The sequence below is a fragment of the Ursus americanus genome, chromosome 18, assembly GCF_024610735.1.
Source record: "Ursus americanus isolate L20-20 chromosome 18, mUrsAme1.1.p, whole genome shotgun sequence".
Classification (NCBI taxonomy): domain Eukaryota; kingdom Metazoa; phylum Chordata; class Mammalia; order Carnivora; family Ursidae; genus Ursus; species Ursus americanus.
The window spans coordinates 7,895,188-7,909,669 of NC_142144.1; the positions used below are offsets into that span (position 1 = coordinate 7,895,188).

General features: G+C 43.6%; 1 protein-coding gene across 5 annotated transcripts in view; it reads right to left on the bottom strand.

Moving 5' to 3' along the window:
• The window catches only part of STXBP1 (syntaxin binding protein 1), a 65,392-nt gene that overhangs the window by 34,295 nt on the left and 16,615 nt on the right, over window positions 1-14,482 (bottom strand). For all 5 annotated transcript variants that reach the window (XM_045770985.2, XM_087869354.1, XM_087869351.1 and 2 more), the window contains exon 2: window positions 998-1,047. In XM_045770985.2, the coding sequence (XP_045626941.1) occupies window positions 998-1,047 (50 nt within the window). The remainder of the gene's footprint in view (window positions 1-997; window positions 1,048-14,482) is intronic.

Sequence of the window (14,482 nt, forward strand, 5' to 3'; positions counted from 1 at the left end):
GAGTGGAGAGAAGGAAGCCATTAGCTGAAACAAGGCTACTTCTCCTCCCCTTTAATGATATACACCGAGGTAACAGGAGCTAGACACCATGGGGACCGGAAAGCTCTATGAGCCGATTAGTTTCATTTTATGAGGCAACTTCCTCAAGATTAGTTTAAAATTCACAAGTCCTTAAGTCTATTACTGATGGGAAGGGTAAGAGAGAAAGAGGAGGACACGGATAAAGAGGAGGACGGACGTGCTGGCTAAAACAGAAGCTCACAAGGCTGAGGAGGAGACCAAAATCCACGCAGCAAAGTTGTTCCTGGACCAAGTGAACTTGAAAATGTATGGGCTCTTGACTGTGGGACAACTTAGGGGAAAGAATCATTGGTATAAACCCTCCAGTGACACATGGGGAAGTTCAAGTAAAACAGCGTGTTCTCCTGGCCCCAGACAACCAAGTGACTTTCTGAGTGGAGGACAGCACGCTTTCCCACTTGTATCACCCACTCCGGTAAGTGAGGACGTAATCAATCTGCCTGCCTTAAGGACTGCTTCCAGCATTGCTCTCAATGTTCTATAAATAAACAAGCTTCCTTCTTTGTCATAATACAGTCACAGATAAATGGGGCCGGACCAGACGAGGGCTTTCTAAACTGCTGTGTGGGCTCCTTGGAGATGTTCTCCGGAGGGTCTTCTTTCTCTCCCATAGCAAGCAGAATGATTTCACCTTCTTCTGCTTCATAGAAGAGGTTCTACGCAGTATTTTGTTTGAATAGAAAAGTTCCACTGCTAAAGTGTCCCACCAGGTGATCTTTAAGAGAAGCTTTATGACCAAGAGATTTCCTTACCAGGACTGCATAAAATGAGGCAGAATGGATTACCTTCTTTTGTACTTTCTGGACACAGCAAAAGTCTTGATTTCCTATTTATATACCTTTCCTCCAACCCTATTTTCTTATATTTTCCACATGAACTCACCTGTTAAGACCATTAATTGTGCTCTTCTACTTACCTTCCACTCCCCCTTCTTCTTTACCTTCTTTATTACATCATGCATGATCTCTAAAAAAGGAGAGAGGAGAAAAAGAAAGGAAGGAGGAAAATTTAATGTAATGTTAACAACTTTCAACACCTGCTTATTATATTAGACTAGGTCATTTCCCCCCACAGACTTTGTTTTCTCTGTCATGCAATTCAACCAATCTGCTTACTGAGCCATAATCAAATTACCACAAACTTTTGTTCCTTTATTCTTTTTTTTTTTTTAATTTTTTTTTTAAAGTAAGCTCAAGACCCAATGTGGGGCTTGAACTCATGACCCTAAGATCAAGAATTGCATGTTCTACTGACTGAGCCAGCCAGCTGCCCCTCTTCCTGTTCCTTTAATTTGGTGGTTCTCAAACTTTTTGGTCTCAGGACTTCTTTACACTCTTAAAAATTGAGGACTGCAAAGAATGTTTGTTAAGTGGGTAAACATCTACTGATATTTACCATATCAGAAATTAAACTGAGACGGGCACCTGGCTGGCTCAGCTGGAGTGTGCAACTCTTGATCTTGGTGTTGGGAGTTCAAGCCCAAGCTACCCACCTGGGTAGCTCAGTCAGTTAAGCATCTGACTCATAATTTTGGCTTGGGTCAAGATCTCAGGGTCCTGGGATCAAGCCGAATGTTAGGCTCCCTGGTCAGCGGGGAGTCCGCTTGTCTCCCTCTGCCCCTCCCCCTGCTCATGCTCTGTCTCTCTCTCAAATAAATAAATCTTTTTAAAAAAATCTTTAAAAAATTAGACTGAGAAATTTTTTAAGTGATCATTAATTCACTTAAAATAATAAGAGTAGGGGCGCCTGGGTGGTTCAGTCGGTTAAGCATCTCACTTTTGATCTCAGCTCAGGTCTTGAGCTTTGAACCTTGAAAAGGTGAAAAAAAAAAAAATAACAAGAGGGGTGCCTGGCTAGCTCAGTCGGTAGAGCATGCTGACACTTGATCTCCAGGACATGAGTTCAAGCCTCACATTGGGCATAGAGCTTACTTTATAAATAAATAAATAAATAAATACATACATACAAGAAGCACTGTTATGTTAACATGTTATGTTAACATAAATAGCATTTTAATTAAATGTAATTATATTTTCTACAATAAAACAACTTTTAGTAAGAATATTGGCTTTTTTAAAAAAACATTTCTGCAACTCTCTTTAGCTTCATAAGACAGCTGGGTTCTATCTGCTTCTGCAATCTGTTATGAATCATACAGCATCTAGAAAACTCTACTGTGTACTTGTGAGAGAATAAGAGTGAAGAAGGCAAATAACATCTTAGTCTTATTATGAAGACAGATTTGCTCACGGACTCCCCACAGGATCTCGGGTTTTTTGAGATTATCTAAATCTCAAAATTAAGTGGGTAAGAGGCTATGACAATACCTCAGGCCACATGAGCCCCCTCAAGCTCCAAAAACAGATGTGAAGGGCAGTTGTGATGTCTTTCTAACCCTGAGCACATCTGTGGGATGCTCTCCCCCAAAATCACCATTTTGGTAAGCCACAGTTGCTAGAAATGACACAGCACACACAGGTCTACCAGCCATGGAGTCTTCACAGGAAATAAAACTTTTGCCACTCTTTCTAAATCCAGGTGATACAAAGGCCTGGAAAGACTCAAAGGTGAGCAGCTGCCGTCAGCAAGTGTGTCTCAAACATTTAGGTCATTCTCTAGAGTATGCTTCTGAATTCTGCTTTTGATCATGTTCAATCATCTGATGTGTCATAAGTTTCCTAAAATCTTTAAGAACTCTGGGGCGCCTGGGTGGCTCAGTCGGTTAAGCATCTGCTTTGGGCTCAGGGCAGGATCCCAGGGTTCTGGGATCAGTGTCCTGGGATGTGTCGGGCTTCCTAGGAGCCTGCTTCTCCCTCTCCCTCTGCCACTACCCCCTGCTTGTGCTCTCTCTGTCAAATAAATAAATAAAGTCTTTTTTTAAAAAATCTTTAAGAACATTTTATTTGATTATAAAAAAACTACACACTGCAGTAAGCATGGAAAACACAAAAAAGTATAAAGAAAATATCACATACTACTTGTATACATAAAAAAAATCAAAAAGAAAAATCACCTGTAATCCTGCCAACGTGAAGTACATAATTAACATTTTAGTTTATTTCCTGCTAGCTTTCTCCATGCAACTCTACATAGTTAAGATCATGCTGTATATGTAATTTTGTATTATGCTTTTTTCATGAATAAGCTCATTTTCCCCATGTTAATAAAAATGCTTCCTGATTTTAAATGCCTGCATAGCAGTCCCTAGTTTAGTCAACCACTTTCACAATAGCCATTTAGATTACTTCCCATATTTCAGTGTGGTGAAAAACTGGGAACAAATACATCCAATGATAGGGCAGCGCTTAAGTCAACTGGGTTATGTTAATATAATGGAATACAATGTACTCACTAGAAATAATGATACGGTAACATATCTATTCACTCATCCACTCTCTCATTCGATAACATTTGCTGAGTAACCACTGTTTACCAGTCAGTGGACCAGGCACCAGGAATGAAACACAGAAAACATGGCAGAGCTCCCACAGAGCTTACGGCCTAGTGGAGGGAGCAGACGTTGAATCAAGTGCAATCTCGGCTTCTCATAAGTGCTCTCCAAGGTGAATAAACAAAGGTTATGACAGGGGGAAAAAAAAAAAAAAGGTGTGGACGGCTACCTTAACGGGAGGACCAGCTACGGCCTCTCTGAGGAAGTGAACCTCCTAAGGAAGATGCCAGCCATGCGAAGGCTGGAAAGGATTAGGAGCGGGCACAAAGGCGTGGGCTGGAAAAAGAGTTTGACATCTTCTTGGAACTGGCGATCATTATAAGGTGAGTTGGAGGCCAGATCATTTCGGGCCTTGATAAGGAGTATGATTTTATCTGAAAGGCACTGGAATGCCACTGAAGGCAGGGACATGATCTGATGTGCCGTAGAGGGGAGACTGGAAGGGATGAGACCAGAAGCAGGGCGTAGAGCTAGGAGGCCTCTGCAATCAGGAAAATAAAAAATCAGCATGATTGGTGGCAGGGGTCATAGTGAGTAGTGGATGGACTTGATACATATTTTGGAAGTAAAACCAACAGGTCTGGCTGCTGAATTGGATGTGGAAGCCAGGGCGTGGGGAAGAGACATAGATAACTCCTGCGTTTTTGGCTCAAGCAAAGAAATTGATGTAAAGACATTTGGAGATATAGAGAGAAAAGATTTAGAGGAAGAACTGACTTGTAGGAGAATACCAAGAGGTTTTTGGTGTTTTTAATTAAGATTGAGGTGGCTGAGAGACATCTGAGGGGAGATGGAGAGCAGGTAGCTGGAGGTAAAAATTTGGACTTCAACCCTTCCTGTCTAGGTACTCCCATTCCAAAATTCTCGGGAGATGCATCTGTCATGGGTATTGTTAACAGCCAATTCTAATGCTGCCCTACATTTTTCTAATCCAATACCGAAAAGGAAACAAGGATTAGAGCCCATTTTAGCATTAAGAATCAAGTAGCTGGGGCTACTTCCCCACAAATAATCCCCGGCAATCACACTTCATCTCTCTTGTAAGGCCTCTTTGTGTGGAAAGAAACAAAGCCTTCTGAGGCCGGTCCAGCCAGCAGTCTTATCTCTGCCCACCAAACTGTGTGTATAAACAGCCAAAACGTCCACCCCACCACCCAGCTAGACACCAGGGCAGCTTCAACTTCCCCATAATCACGAGGACCACAGCCCTGGTGGACTCTGCTTCCCTCATGCACGAGGAGGTAAACAAGAAGGTTCCCTCTCAGCCACATGCTCTAGGTCCTGGGTGACTCCCAAATTCCACAATTCCGCCCACGCCCTGAGAAAAACAGCAGGTAGCTAAGATTATCTGGGACATCTCCACATGCACCCAATATACCAAGTGCAGTCCTAAAGCACAGGCTCTAGGGATAGCTGCAAACCCTTCCCCCCTTGTGAAGCCCTGCCCTGACAGCCCCGGCACCCAGGACTGTCTTTCACAGTGCTGTGTGTCAGGACACCTAAGCCCATGGCACACCAAAACATCTGAAATAGCACGACTAATATTAGACGGGCTGGAAGCTTGGGAGAAATGTGAGCATCACCAAAGTCCTTAAAATCCCCCCTTAAGTGGGGGATTCAAATATGCTAATGCTCTGTCCAGACCAGGTGCATCATCTGAAGGAAAAGTGCCTCCATTCTACAAAGAGATTTAAGGAAGTCTAAACTCAGGCCACAAATGCCCTCCTCTTTACCAATCCAAAGCGCAGGGAAATTTCCAGAGTCGTTCTGGCTTAATAGTGGGCAGTTCTTCTAAAAGACGCCCTCTTGAATATAAAGCTAGTCACTCAAGCAAAGGTCACCCCCATCCCTCATGATTTAAAAAAAAAAAAAAAGTCAGACCAGGGAAAATCCAGGTTCAGGCATTTGCTAACGGTGTGAACTTGGGCAAGTTTAAAATGTTTTAAAAGCCTGGGGCACCTGGGTGGCTCAGTCAGTTAAGCATCTAACAATACCCATGACAGATACATCTGGGGCACCTGGATGGCTCAGTCAGTTAAGCATCTGCCTTCATGATCCCAGGGTGCTGGGATCAAGCCCCGCATTGGGCTCCCTGCTCGCATTGGGCTCCCTGCTCGGTGGCGAGTGTGCTGCTCCCTCTGCCCCTGCCCCTGCTCTCTCTTTCTCAAATAAATAAATAAAATCTTTAAAAAAAAATTAAATGTTTTAAGCGTTAGTTTTCTTATCTGCAAAATTAAAATTATAATACTCTAATGACCGGTTATAAAGATTAAAGAGGTACAACGCTTAGTCAGGGCCTGGCACTCCACAAGAGCACCGACTGTCTGTCACTATAAAATACGTTATTCGTACAGACAAGGAATTACTTCCTTATGAAAATTATGACACATCACTTCCACCAATCAAGATTTTTGCTATAATGTAAAAACCTATTAAGAAGAAATACATATTGAAAATACAGCTTTTAAATAATCACAAAAATATTAGATAGCAATCTCTACAGGTATTTCGCCCAAAACTTCAAAGCTTCTCTGACCTCCAACACACATGTAATACGTTTTGAACTAAAGGCACAAATGTGTCAATGTAGACAATATAAATCTTAAATGTAAATCTAAAATTGAACAGAAGATTCCTTCTACCCCTTCTGAGGAGAGAGAGAGAGAGAGAGACCTTTGTTTATCTCGGAAGAGATGCATTAAAACCGAAGCACACGTGGGGGCCCAACACAGACGCATAGGACTGTATTTTTAAATTGCTATTACTTAACTTTCTGAAAATTCGCTTAGACAAGAACACAAAATGGTGTATGAAATTGGTAAGGAATATCGGCCTGCAGCAATCATGGGAATCACATTAAAACCCTTATGAAGCTGCCAGATACAAAATAAATACATAAGAACCAAGAGCACTTTTACCGGGCAACCAGGAGGACAGCTCTGCTACTTACCACTGCATTCTGGGCTGCGACTCCCCCCTCTAGACTCTACCCAGGCAATTCTGCTCTGAAGCAACGACAAGTCTATTCCTCTTTCCCTGGCAGCACTTCAAATACCTGAAGATGGAAACCACACGTCTCTTTGTCTTGCTCTGGGCTGGAGGGTCTCCTTGTTAAACAACGGGACCTGCCAGGTGGAATGAGTTTAGGGCTAAACAACACATGAGAAAATGGTTCAAATACTTGGAAACATGACTTCCAAGTCCTGTCAAGGTCTTCCCTAGGGGGCGCCTGGGTGGTTCAGTCAGTTAAATGGCTGCCTTCAGCTCAGGTCATGATCCCAGAGTCCTGGGATCGAGCCCCCACATGGGGCTCCCTGCTCAGTGGAACTTCTTCCTTTCTCTCTCCCTCTGCCTTTCCCCCTGCTTGTGCTTGCGCGTGCTCTCTCTCTCTCTCAAATAAATAAATACAATCTTAAAAAAAATATATCTTCCCTTAGAAATATCTATTTATACACAGACTACTGGTAACCTAGTAACAAAGCATTTACCGGTTTGTCTTCATGTAGTTCTTCATAGTATAGAAGTAGCACATTTTTGTTGAAAAATTCAAATAGATGTATAAATACAAAATGAAATGTTCCTCCTTACTCCCACTCTTGAGGGGAAACAACCACGAAAAAGTCTAGCAGGCACCCTTACAGAGCCTTTTCATGCATATACAAGTGTATATGGGAATGTATGCATGTACACTCATGGCTCCTTGGCTGAGGCCTGGGAACGTTCAATAACTTTCCATGATTCTCCTTCTTTGGTGCTTAAGAGCCCTTATGTTGGAAAGAACCTTAGAGATCATTTAAGACCAGAGTCTAGGTCCCTCATTTTGGGATTGAGATAAACCCCTTGCAAAACAGAGCCATCCGGAGTGCGCAAGGCCATTAAATGGTCATTCCAGAGTGAGCAGATATGGGTCTCTGGATCCCCATTCAAATGCGCTTCCCACTATACACACAGTCTCTTGGGCTCTAGCATGGACTGGACTTTGAAACTGAAGCTGGGTGTGCTTTTCTGTTTCATTTCTATGATCACCTTGACATGGTAAAGCTAACTGATTCAGATGGCTTTTGGAGCCAGATCCTCCACTTACCAGCTGTAACCTTGGGCAACTTATTAAATCTCTGTGTCAGTTTTCCCATCTACAAAATGGGATGACCACACATGCCCCATAGAGTTAGTGTGGAGATTAAATGAGTTCATGTGTGTAGCGCACTCAGCTCAGTACCTACCACTGTTGATTTCACCATCACCATCTATTTCAAGTGGTATTTGACCTCCCTAAGATGGAAGGAGCCAGTGATTTCCAATTGGTTTCTTACTGCTCCGCCATGGAGTTTGTGACGTTTCCTGTTCTCCAGTTTGTTTCTCTGCATACAGATTCTTTCATCCACTCGATACTGATGACTTACTGAACACCTGCTGTATGTCAGAACTCCTTCCCGACATTGCAAAGACCACAGTGAACAAGCTAAACAAGATTCCTGCTCTTAAGGTGCTTACACCAAATATGGAAGGCAGAGACAGCCAATAAACACAAGGAGGTAAACAAGATCATTCTAGAGAGTGACATGTGCTCAAAGGAAATTAAAAAGGTTAATCAACAAGAATGTGATGGGGGTTTGAGAGAAGGTCCTCTGAGGAGGTGACAAGGAGGACAAACACTGTGTTGTTCCAGGGGGAAGAGTTTTCTAGGCACAGGAAGAGCAGGTGCAAAATCCTCAAGTCAGGATCAAGAGTGGTAGAGTCCTTGGGGCGCCTGGGTGGCCCAGTCGACTGTTAAGCGTCTGCCTTCGGCTCAGGGTGTGATCCCGGCGTTCTGGGATCGAGCCCCACATCAGGCTCCTCCCCTGGGAGCCTGCTCCTTCCTCTCCTACTCTCCCTGCTTGAGTTCCCTCTCTCGCTGGCTGTCTCTCTCTCCGTCAAATAAATAAATAAAATCTTAAAAAAAAAAAAAAAGTGGTAGAGTCCAGGAACAAAGAGAAAGCAATTATGGGGAGACCCAGCAAGCTCAGTGAGGAAAAGAATGGGTCAGGATGCACTCTGAGAGGTCGCCCCGGAGTCTCACCTGGTCTTTAAAGCAGTAACTCCTTACTGAGGACTCCACAAGTCACACATAGTATTTTGCTCCTGGAACACTAAGCCTCATTCATTCACCTTCAAACATGACAACTCCCTCCCATCCCTGAACCCTCAACTCCCACCCTATCTCTGGCATCCAGCATAAAATAATGATCTAGCAAATGCCTGTAGAATGAATGAATCCCCGAGTGGCATAACTGAGTAGAGCTTGCTGGGAGTGAAATGAGCGCTTCTGTTCCTAGTGTATCTCATGACCGAGTGAGGTGACTCCACCCAGTAGCTCGCTGCAACCACCTACACACCCCCTCCCAGGGCCGCCACTCCCTGACATCCCCCAAGATTCAGAACTCCCCGTTCAAAGATGACTGCCAGAGAAAAGCAGTCTCAGGGACTCTTTCCCAGGGACTGCTGGGGAGAGAGAACTCTTTATTCTTGAGGAACATGACGGGTAAACTATGGCTATAGTTTCTGGCTAGCCCCAAGTTTGCAAGCCAGAAAGATCTAGAAATGTTCTTCCCATAACTCTCCTCACTCAAATGCAGTGAGGAGTGTGGGTATTATGTGAATGTACAGATACAAATGCTCAAATCCAGAGTTTCTGCCATCTTAGCATTTCTCAATTAATTTTTAACCAGTGTCTGAGATAATCACAACCTAGCCAAAATACTTTCAAAACCTCATATTAAAGAAAAAGCACAATCAGGGGCGGCTCAGTTGGTTAAGTGTCTGCCTTCGGCTCAGGTCATGATCCTGGGGTCTTGGGATTGAACCCCACATCGGGCTCCCTGCTCAGCGGGGAGTCTGCTTCTCCTTCTCCCTCTGCACCCCTGCTTGTGCCCCCACCCCATCTGAAATAAATAAAATCTTAAATATATATACATATGTGTGTGTGTGTGTGTGTGTGTGTAGTCATCAGAAAAGGGCACCTGGGTGGCACAGTTGGTTAGGTGACAGAGTCTTGGCTTCTGCTCAGGTCGTGATCTCAGAGTCTTGAGACTAAGCCCCGTACTGGGCTCTGAGCTCAGCGTGGAGTCTGCTTGGAATGTCTCTCTCCCTCTGCTCCTCCCCACCCCCCTCCCCCCGCCTCTCCCATAGGTAAGCTCCCTCCACAAGTAAATAAATAAATCTTAAAAAAAAAAAAAAGTCATCAGAGAATTTTAGATGAACATTTCAAACTCAAAAAACAAATGCCATTTTGCTTAATATGGAATTGTTCCAGAGTGTCTTCATCTGAAGAGAGGCACCCCGGCTCACTCCTATAAAACATTACCTAAAATTATAATTTAATATAATTTTGTGTCTGAACTGTACTTTGTGAAAGTGAGAGACTAAAATAGAGATCACAAATCATCAGCCACAGGGCAAGGATGAGGTGCTGCTCCCTGTAACTGTTCAATGACAACTGCCTAACCTGGGAATGTTCTGTTTAGGTTAGCTTTTTAGGGAGTGGGGAGTGGGAGGGAAGGGAGAGGCCGACTGCTGGAGCGATCACAAGCTTTAGAACATTCAGAGGCTGGTGAACAATAACTTGATCACATTGCCCTTGCAAGCACACCCACAGATTACATAAGACTCCAGTGCCCAACGTCATGACATCCAACACTTGGGCTGCGGCCAGCATCTGAGAGGAGAGCATGATAAATAAATGCCTGACGTCCAAGAGCCCAAATCCTAACCTCAGGCCCATAAAGATGCCACATGGAGTTGCAGCAAGGACTGTTCACTGTCTCTTTTACAGAAGATTCTCATTTTCCATCTAATTGTCCCCACTCCGCTTCCTAAGGTTTAGAGCCAAAAGGTTAAGGAGCTAGAGAGTCTCTAAAGCAAAGCCTCACAGACCTTGGAATTTTGATTAGTAGAAAGGAAATCTCAAAGTAAGGACAAAACGAGATTAGAAACAGGAGCTCCCGGTAGCACTTTAGATGCAGTCACCCCACCTCAGCTCCAAAGAAGCATCTTCTTCCTAAGGTAGCTTTCCACATAATATCCTTGGATTAAAGGAGATGTGAAATCACCAAATACACACAAATAGAAAAATCAATTAAAAATGGAAACTGAAACAATTCCTATCTTCTTAAAATCAACAGCTTATAGTAGTAAATACTATTTAGTTGCATTAATGTTCTGCATAAAAAGACCAAAGACACCAAATGGTGAAATGGAGATTAATATTCTAGGACAGACAGCACTACGATTAGCTTGTAAGCACTACTGAATAAGACATTTTTAAAAGGACTCAAGAACGAGGGCTATTTTTATACGAGACAGTGATACTATCATGCAGTTATTTGGGAAGCATTTTGCATTGGCTAAAGAAAAAAAGGAAGGAAAAAAGAAAGAGAAAGAGAGAGAGAGGATGGGAGGGAGGGAGCAAACACACTGCCCATATACATCACCAACAGCAGCAGACCTCATCTGTTAATGTCCCCTTTGGTCTGCCAGCCTGTATTTGTTTTTCTGCAAAAAGCTTGTCCTCAGAACACCTGGGTGACAGTCAGTTAAGCGTCTGACTCTTGGTTTCAGCTCAGGTCCTGATCTCAAGGTCATGAGACTGAGCCCCACGTCAGGCTCCATGCTGAACTCGGAGTCGGCTAAAGCTTCTCTCCCTCTACCCCTCCCTGACTCTTTCTCTCAAATAAATAAATCTTAAAAAACAAAAAACAGCTTGTCCTCCTCCTAGTACAGACTATGATGCCTGCAGTAATTCCTCCTTGAACTGCAAGGACCTAGAACAGGTATCTAGCTTGATCTTGGCAGGAACATAAGATGTGGCCAGTATCTTAAATTTGTAAGTGTAGAATTTCAGGGCTTCAAATCACATTTCCTGACTTAAGTGCGAGTTTTCTCCCAGTAAGGACTAAGGATTAGAGAAAATATACTTTGGAAAGAGGGAGAAAGAATGGGATGTTTCATATAATCCCAGAAACCCAGAGCAGACAAAAGATCTAGCCCAGGGGTTTTTAGTAGAGGAGTGAGGATGCCCCCCCAGGGGCACTGAGCAATGTCTGGAGACATTTTTGGTGGCCACGGCTGCAGGACGCTATGGCATCTAGTGGGGAGGAGCCAGGGATGCTGCCAAACATCCTACAACACAGGCTCATAGAGCCCAAACGCCAATAGTGCTAAGGTTGAGAAACCCTGATCCAGTCCATTACATGGAACCCAAGAGAGATAAGTGACTTGTGACAGTGGTGGTAGGAATCATCTTATTTTCAAGTCCAAGATTCTCACTGGCCCAATCTGTTCTGTTCTAAGATTTAACCTGCTTCAGGTCATCAGGTCTGAGATGTGAAAAAATATTTAATCTTACACAGCATGGCAAGGCCATAAGCTCAAGCTCCTTCTGGAACCAACAATTCAGCTACTGTAGAGGCATCAAACTGCCAGAAGACAAAAGCCTCAGGGAAGCCTCCAGAAGGAGTAAATGCTCCCCCCTCACCACCACTCTCAGCCCCCAGCACATAAAAAGGTCTAATTCCAGGAAGGCTGCTTCCTTTTCCCAAATCCATGTAACTGGTTACAATTATATACCCGGAAAAGAAAACATCCTCCAGGGGTTTGGGCCCAGGATCAAGCACGGGGAAGAAGGTGGAGCTCTGGGGAGAAAGACTGAAAATCCAGAAGCAGCTGAGTTTGCACTTTCACCGAATACACAGGCTGGGTGCTTTCCTCTAGCCAGGCTTCCACACACTATAGAAAAGACGCTGCTGCTTACTACAACTGAGAGTTGGTTTGTTGTTGGCAAGAAAGGGCGGGGGGGGGGGGGGAAGCGGCCCAAAGAGCCAGTCATTTTGTTATATTAAGAATCTAGGGTGTGGTGGTCCCTAGCTTCTGGTCGCTGGCCACTCCTCTCCTTCCTTCCTAGAATGCAGTTCTTATAAATGATAAAGTCTTATTTTCTACAGTAGATTTGTGGTAAGTGACTTAGCAAGCCTAGGAAGCTGAACCCATCTGAAGTGGAATCCTAAGCCAGCAGTAGGGAACACGGAAAACCAACCAAGGCATATCAACAGTTTTAGGAACTGGATGCACCAGGTACCCCTGGAACTTAAAAGAATGTGTGTGTGTCGGGGGGGTGGAGGGGTGGCGAGTATAGGGCATGTTGGTAGAAAGGTGTTTGGGAAACAGTTATATCCTAGATTCCTTCTACCACTTCCCATCACTGCATGACTGTCCTTCTCCCAGCATAGCAGAACACTGAAAGTTTCCTTTCCAGAGTATGTAGAGTGTACAGGGTCCCTGGACCATGAGACTCAAGGCACAGCTCAGAGCCTGAGTCTAATACTGAAAACAGAGGGACTAAATGACCATGTGTACAGACTGTTGAGAGCTACCCTCCATATCTCTGGCCCTCTTCATCCACTCAGCTCCCAGAATTCTGATAGCCAGACCTTTATCTCTCAAGCAGGAGACAGACTTCTCCGGGGAATGAAGCCCAAGAAGAAAAATCTAAAGACACTGACATTGGGGATTTCCCAACAAAGAGCCCACCTAATTCAGCCCCATCCTCAAGGTCAGAGCCCCAATAAACATTTAAGTCTCTCATCTCAATCACAAGCAGCCAGATAGGGTTTGCCACCCATCTAAAGAAAGTTCCTACATGGAAAATAGAGACCAAAACAACATCGAAACCTGGAGCAAATACTGGGGCATCCCCGGTGCTCAGTCGTTAAGCGTCTGCCTTCAGCTCAGGTCATGATCCCAGCGTTCTGGGATCGAGCCCTGCATCGGGCTCCCTGCTAAGTGGGAAGCCTGCTTCTCCCTCTCCCACTCCCCCTGCCTGTGTTCCCTCTCTCGCTGCCTCTCTGTCAAATAAATAAATAAAATCTTTAAAAAAAAAAAAAACTGGAGGAAATAATTATGCAGATAATTTTTATTTGTTTATTTATTTTTAAAGAGACATATAGGAAGATACCACATCCATGAAACAATAAGAGGCTATAAAAAAATTAAAACGAGCTATTAGAAATTTTTAAAGAACATGACAGCAGAAATTTAAAATTAAATAGAAGGGTTGGAAGATAAAGATGAGGAAATCTAGAAAACACAGCAGAATCAAAGAGGTAAATAATTGAAAAGATAAGAAAATTGGAGGACCAGTCCAAGAGGTTCTGCATCTCAAGAGTACTAATTCCATAAAAAGAAAACTCAGGAGAGGAAATCATTGTGAAATTTTTTTTAAAAGATTTTATTTATTTATTTTATTTTAGAGAAGGAGAGAGAGAGCAGGGTGGGGAGGAACAGAGCGAGAGGGAGAGAGAATCTTCAGCAGACTCCACACTGAGCACAGAGCCCAACTCAGGGCTCGATCTCACGACCCTGAGATCACAACCTGAGCTGAAACCAAGAATTGGATGCTTAACCAACTAAGCCACCCAGGTGCCCCTGTGAAATTATTTTTAAAATGTTCCCAGTAATAAATGGCATAAGTTGCCAGGTGGAAACGCCCACTGAATGTCTAGCACAGGGGTCAGCAAACTATGGCCTGCGGGCCAAATTCAGTCTGCAGTCTGTTTTTGTACAGACCTTAAGCTAAGAATGGCTTTTACACTTTTAAAGGGGTGGGGGAAAAGGAAGAAGATGTGGTAGAGATCATATATGGACCACAAAAACCAAAGTATTTACTACGTGACCTTTTAAAGAAAAAGTTTTCTGACCCTTGCCCAGCACAATGGATAAGGACAGACATATACCATGGCAAATGACTGCGAAAGTCCAGAACATTGAGGACAGAGTAGAAGTTTCAGAGGGGAAGATATAAAACATATACTAAAGGATCAGAAATCAAATGCCTTCAAACTTCTCAAAGGCAGCACTGGAAACAAGACAACAATGGAACAGTCTTCAAAATTCTGAAGGAAACCAATTTCCAACATA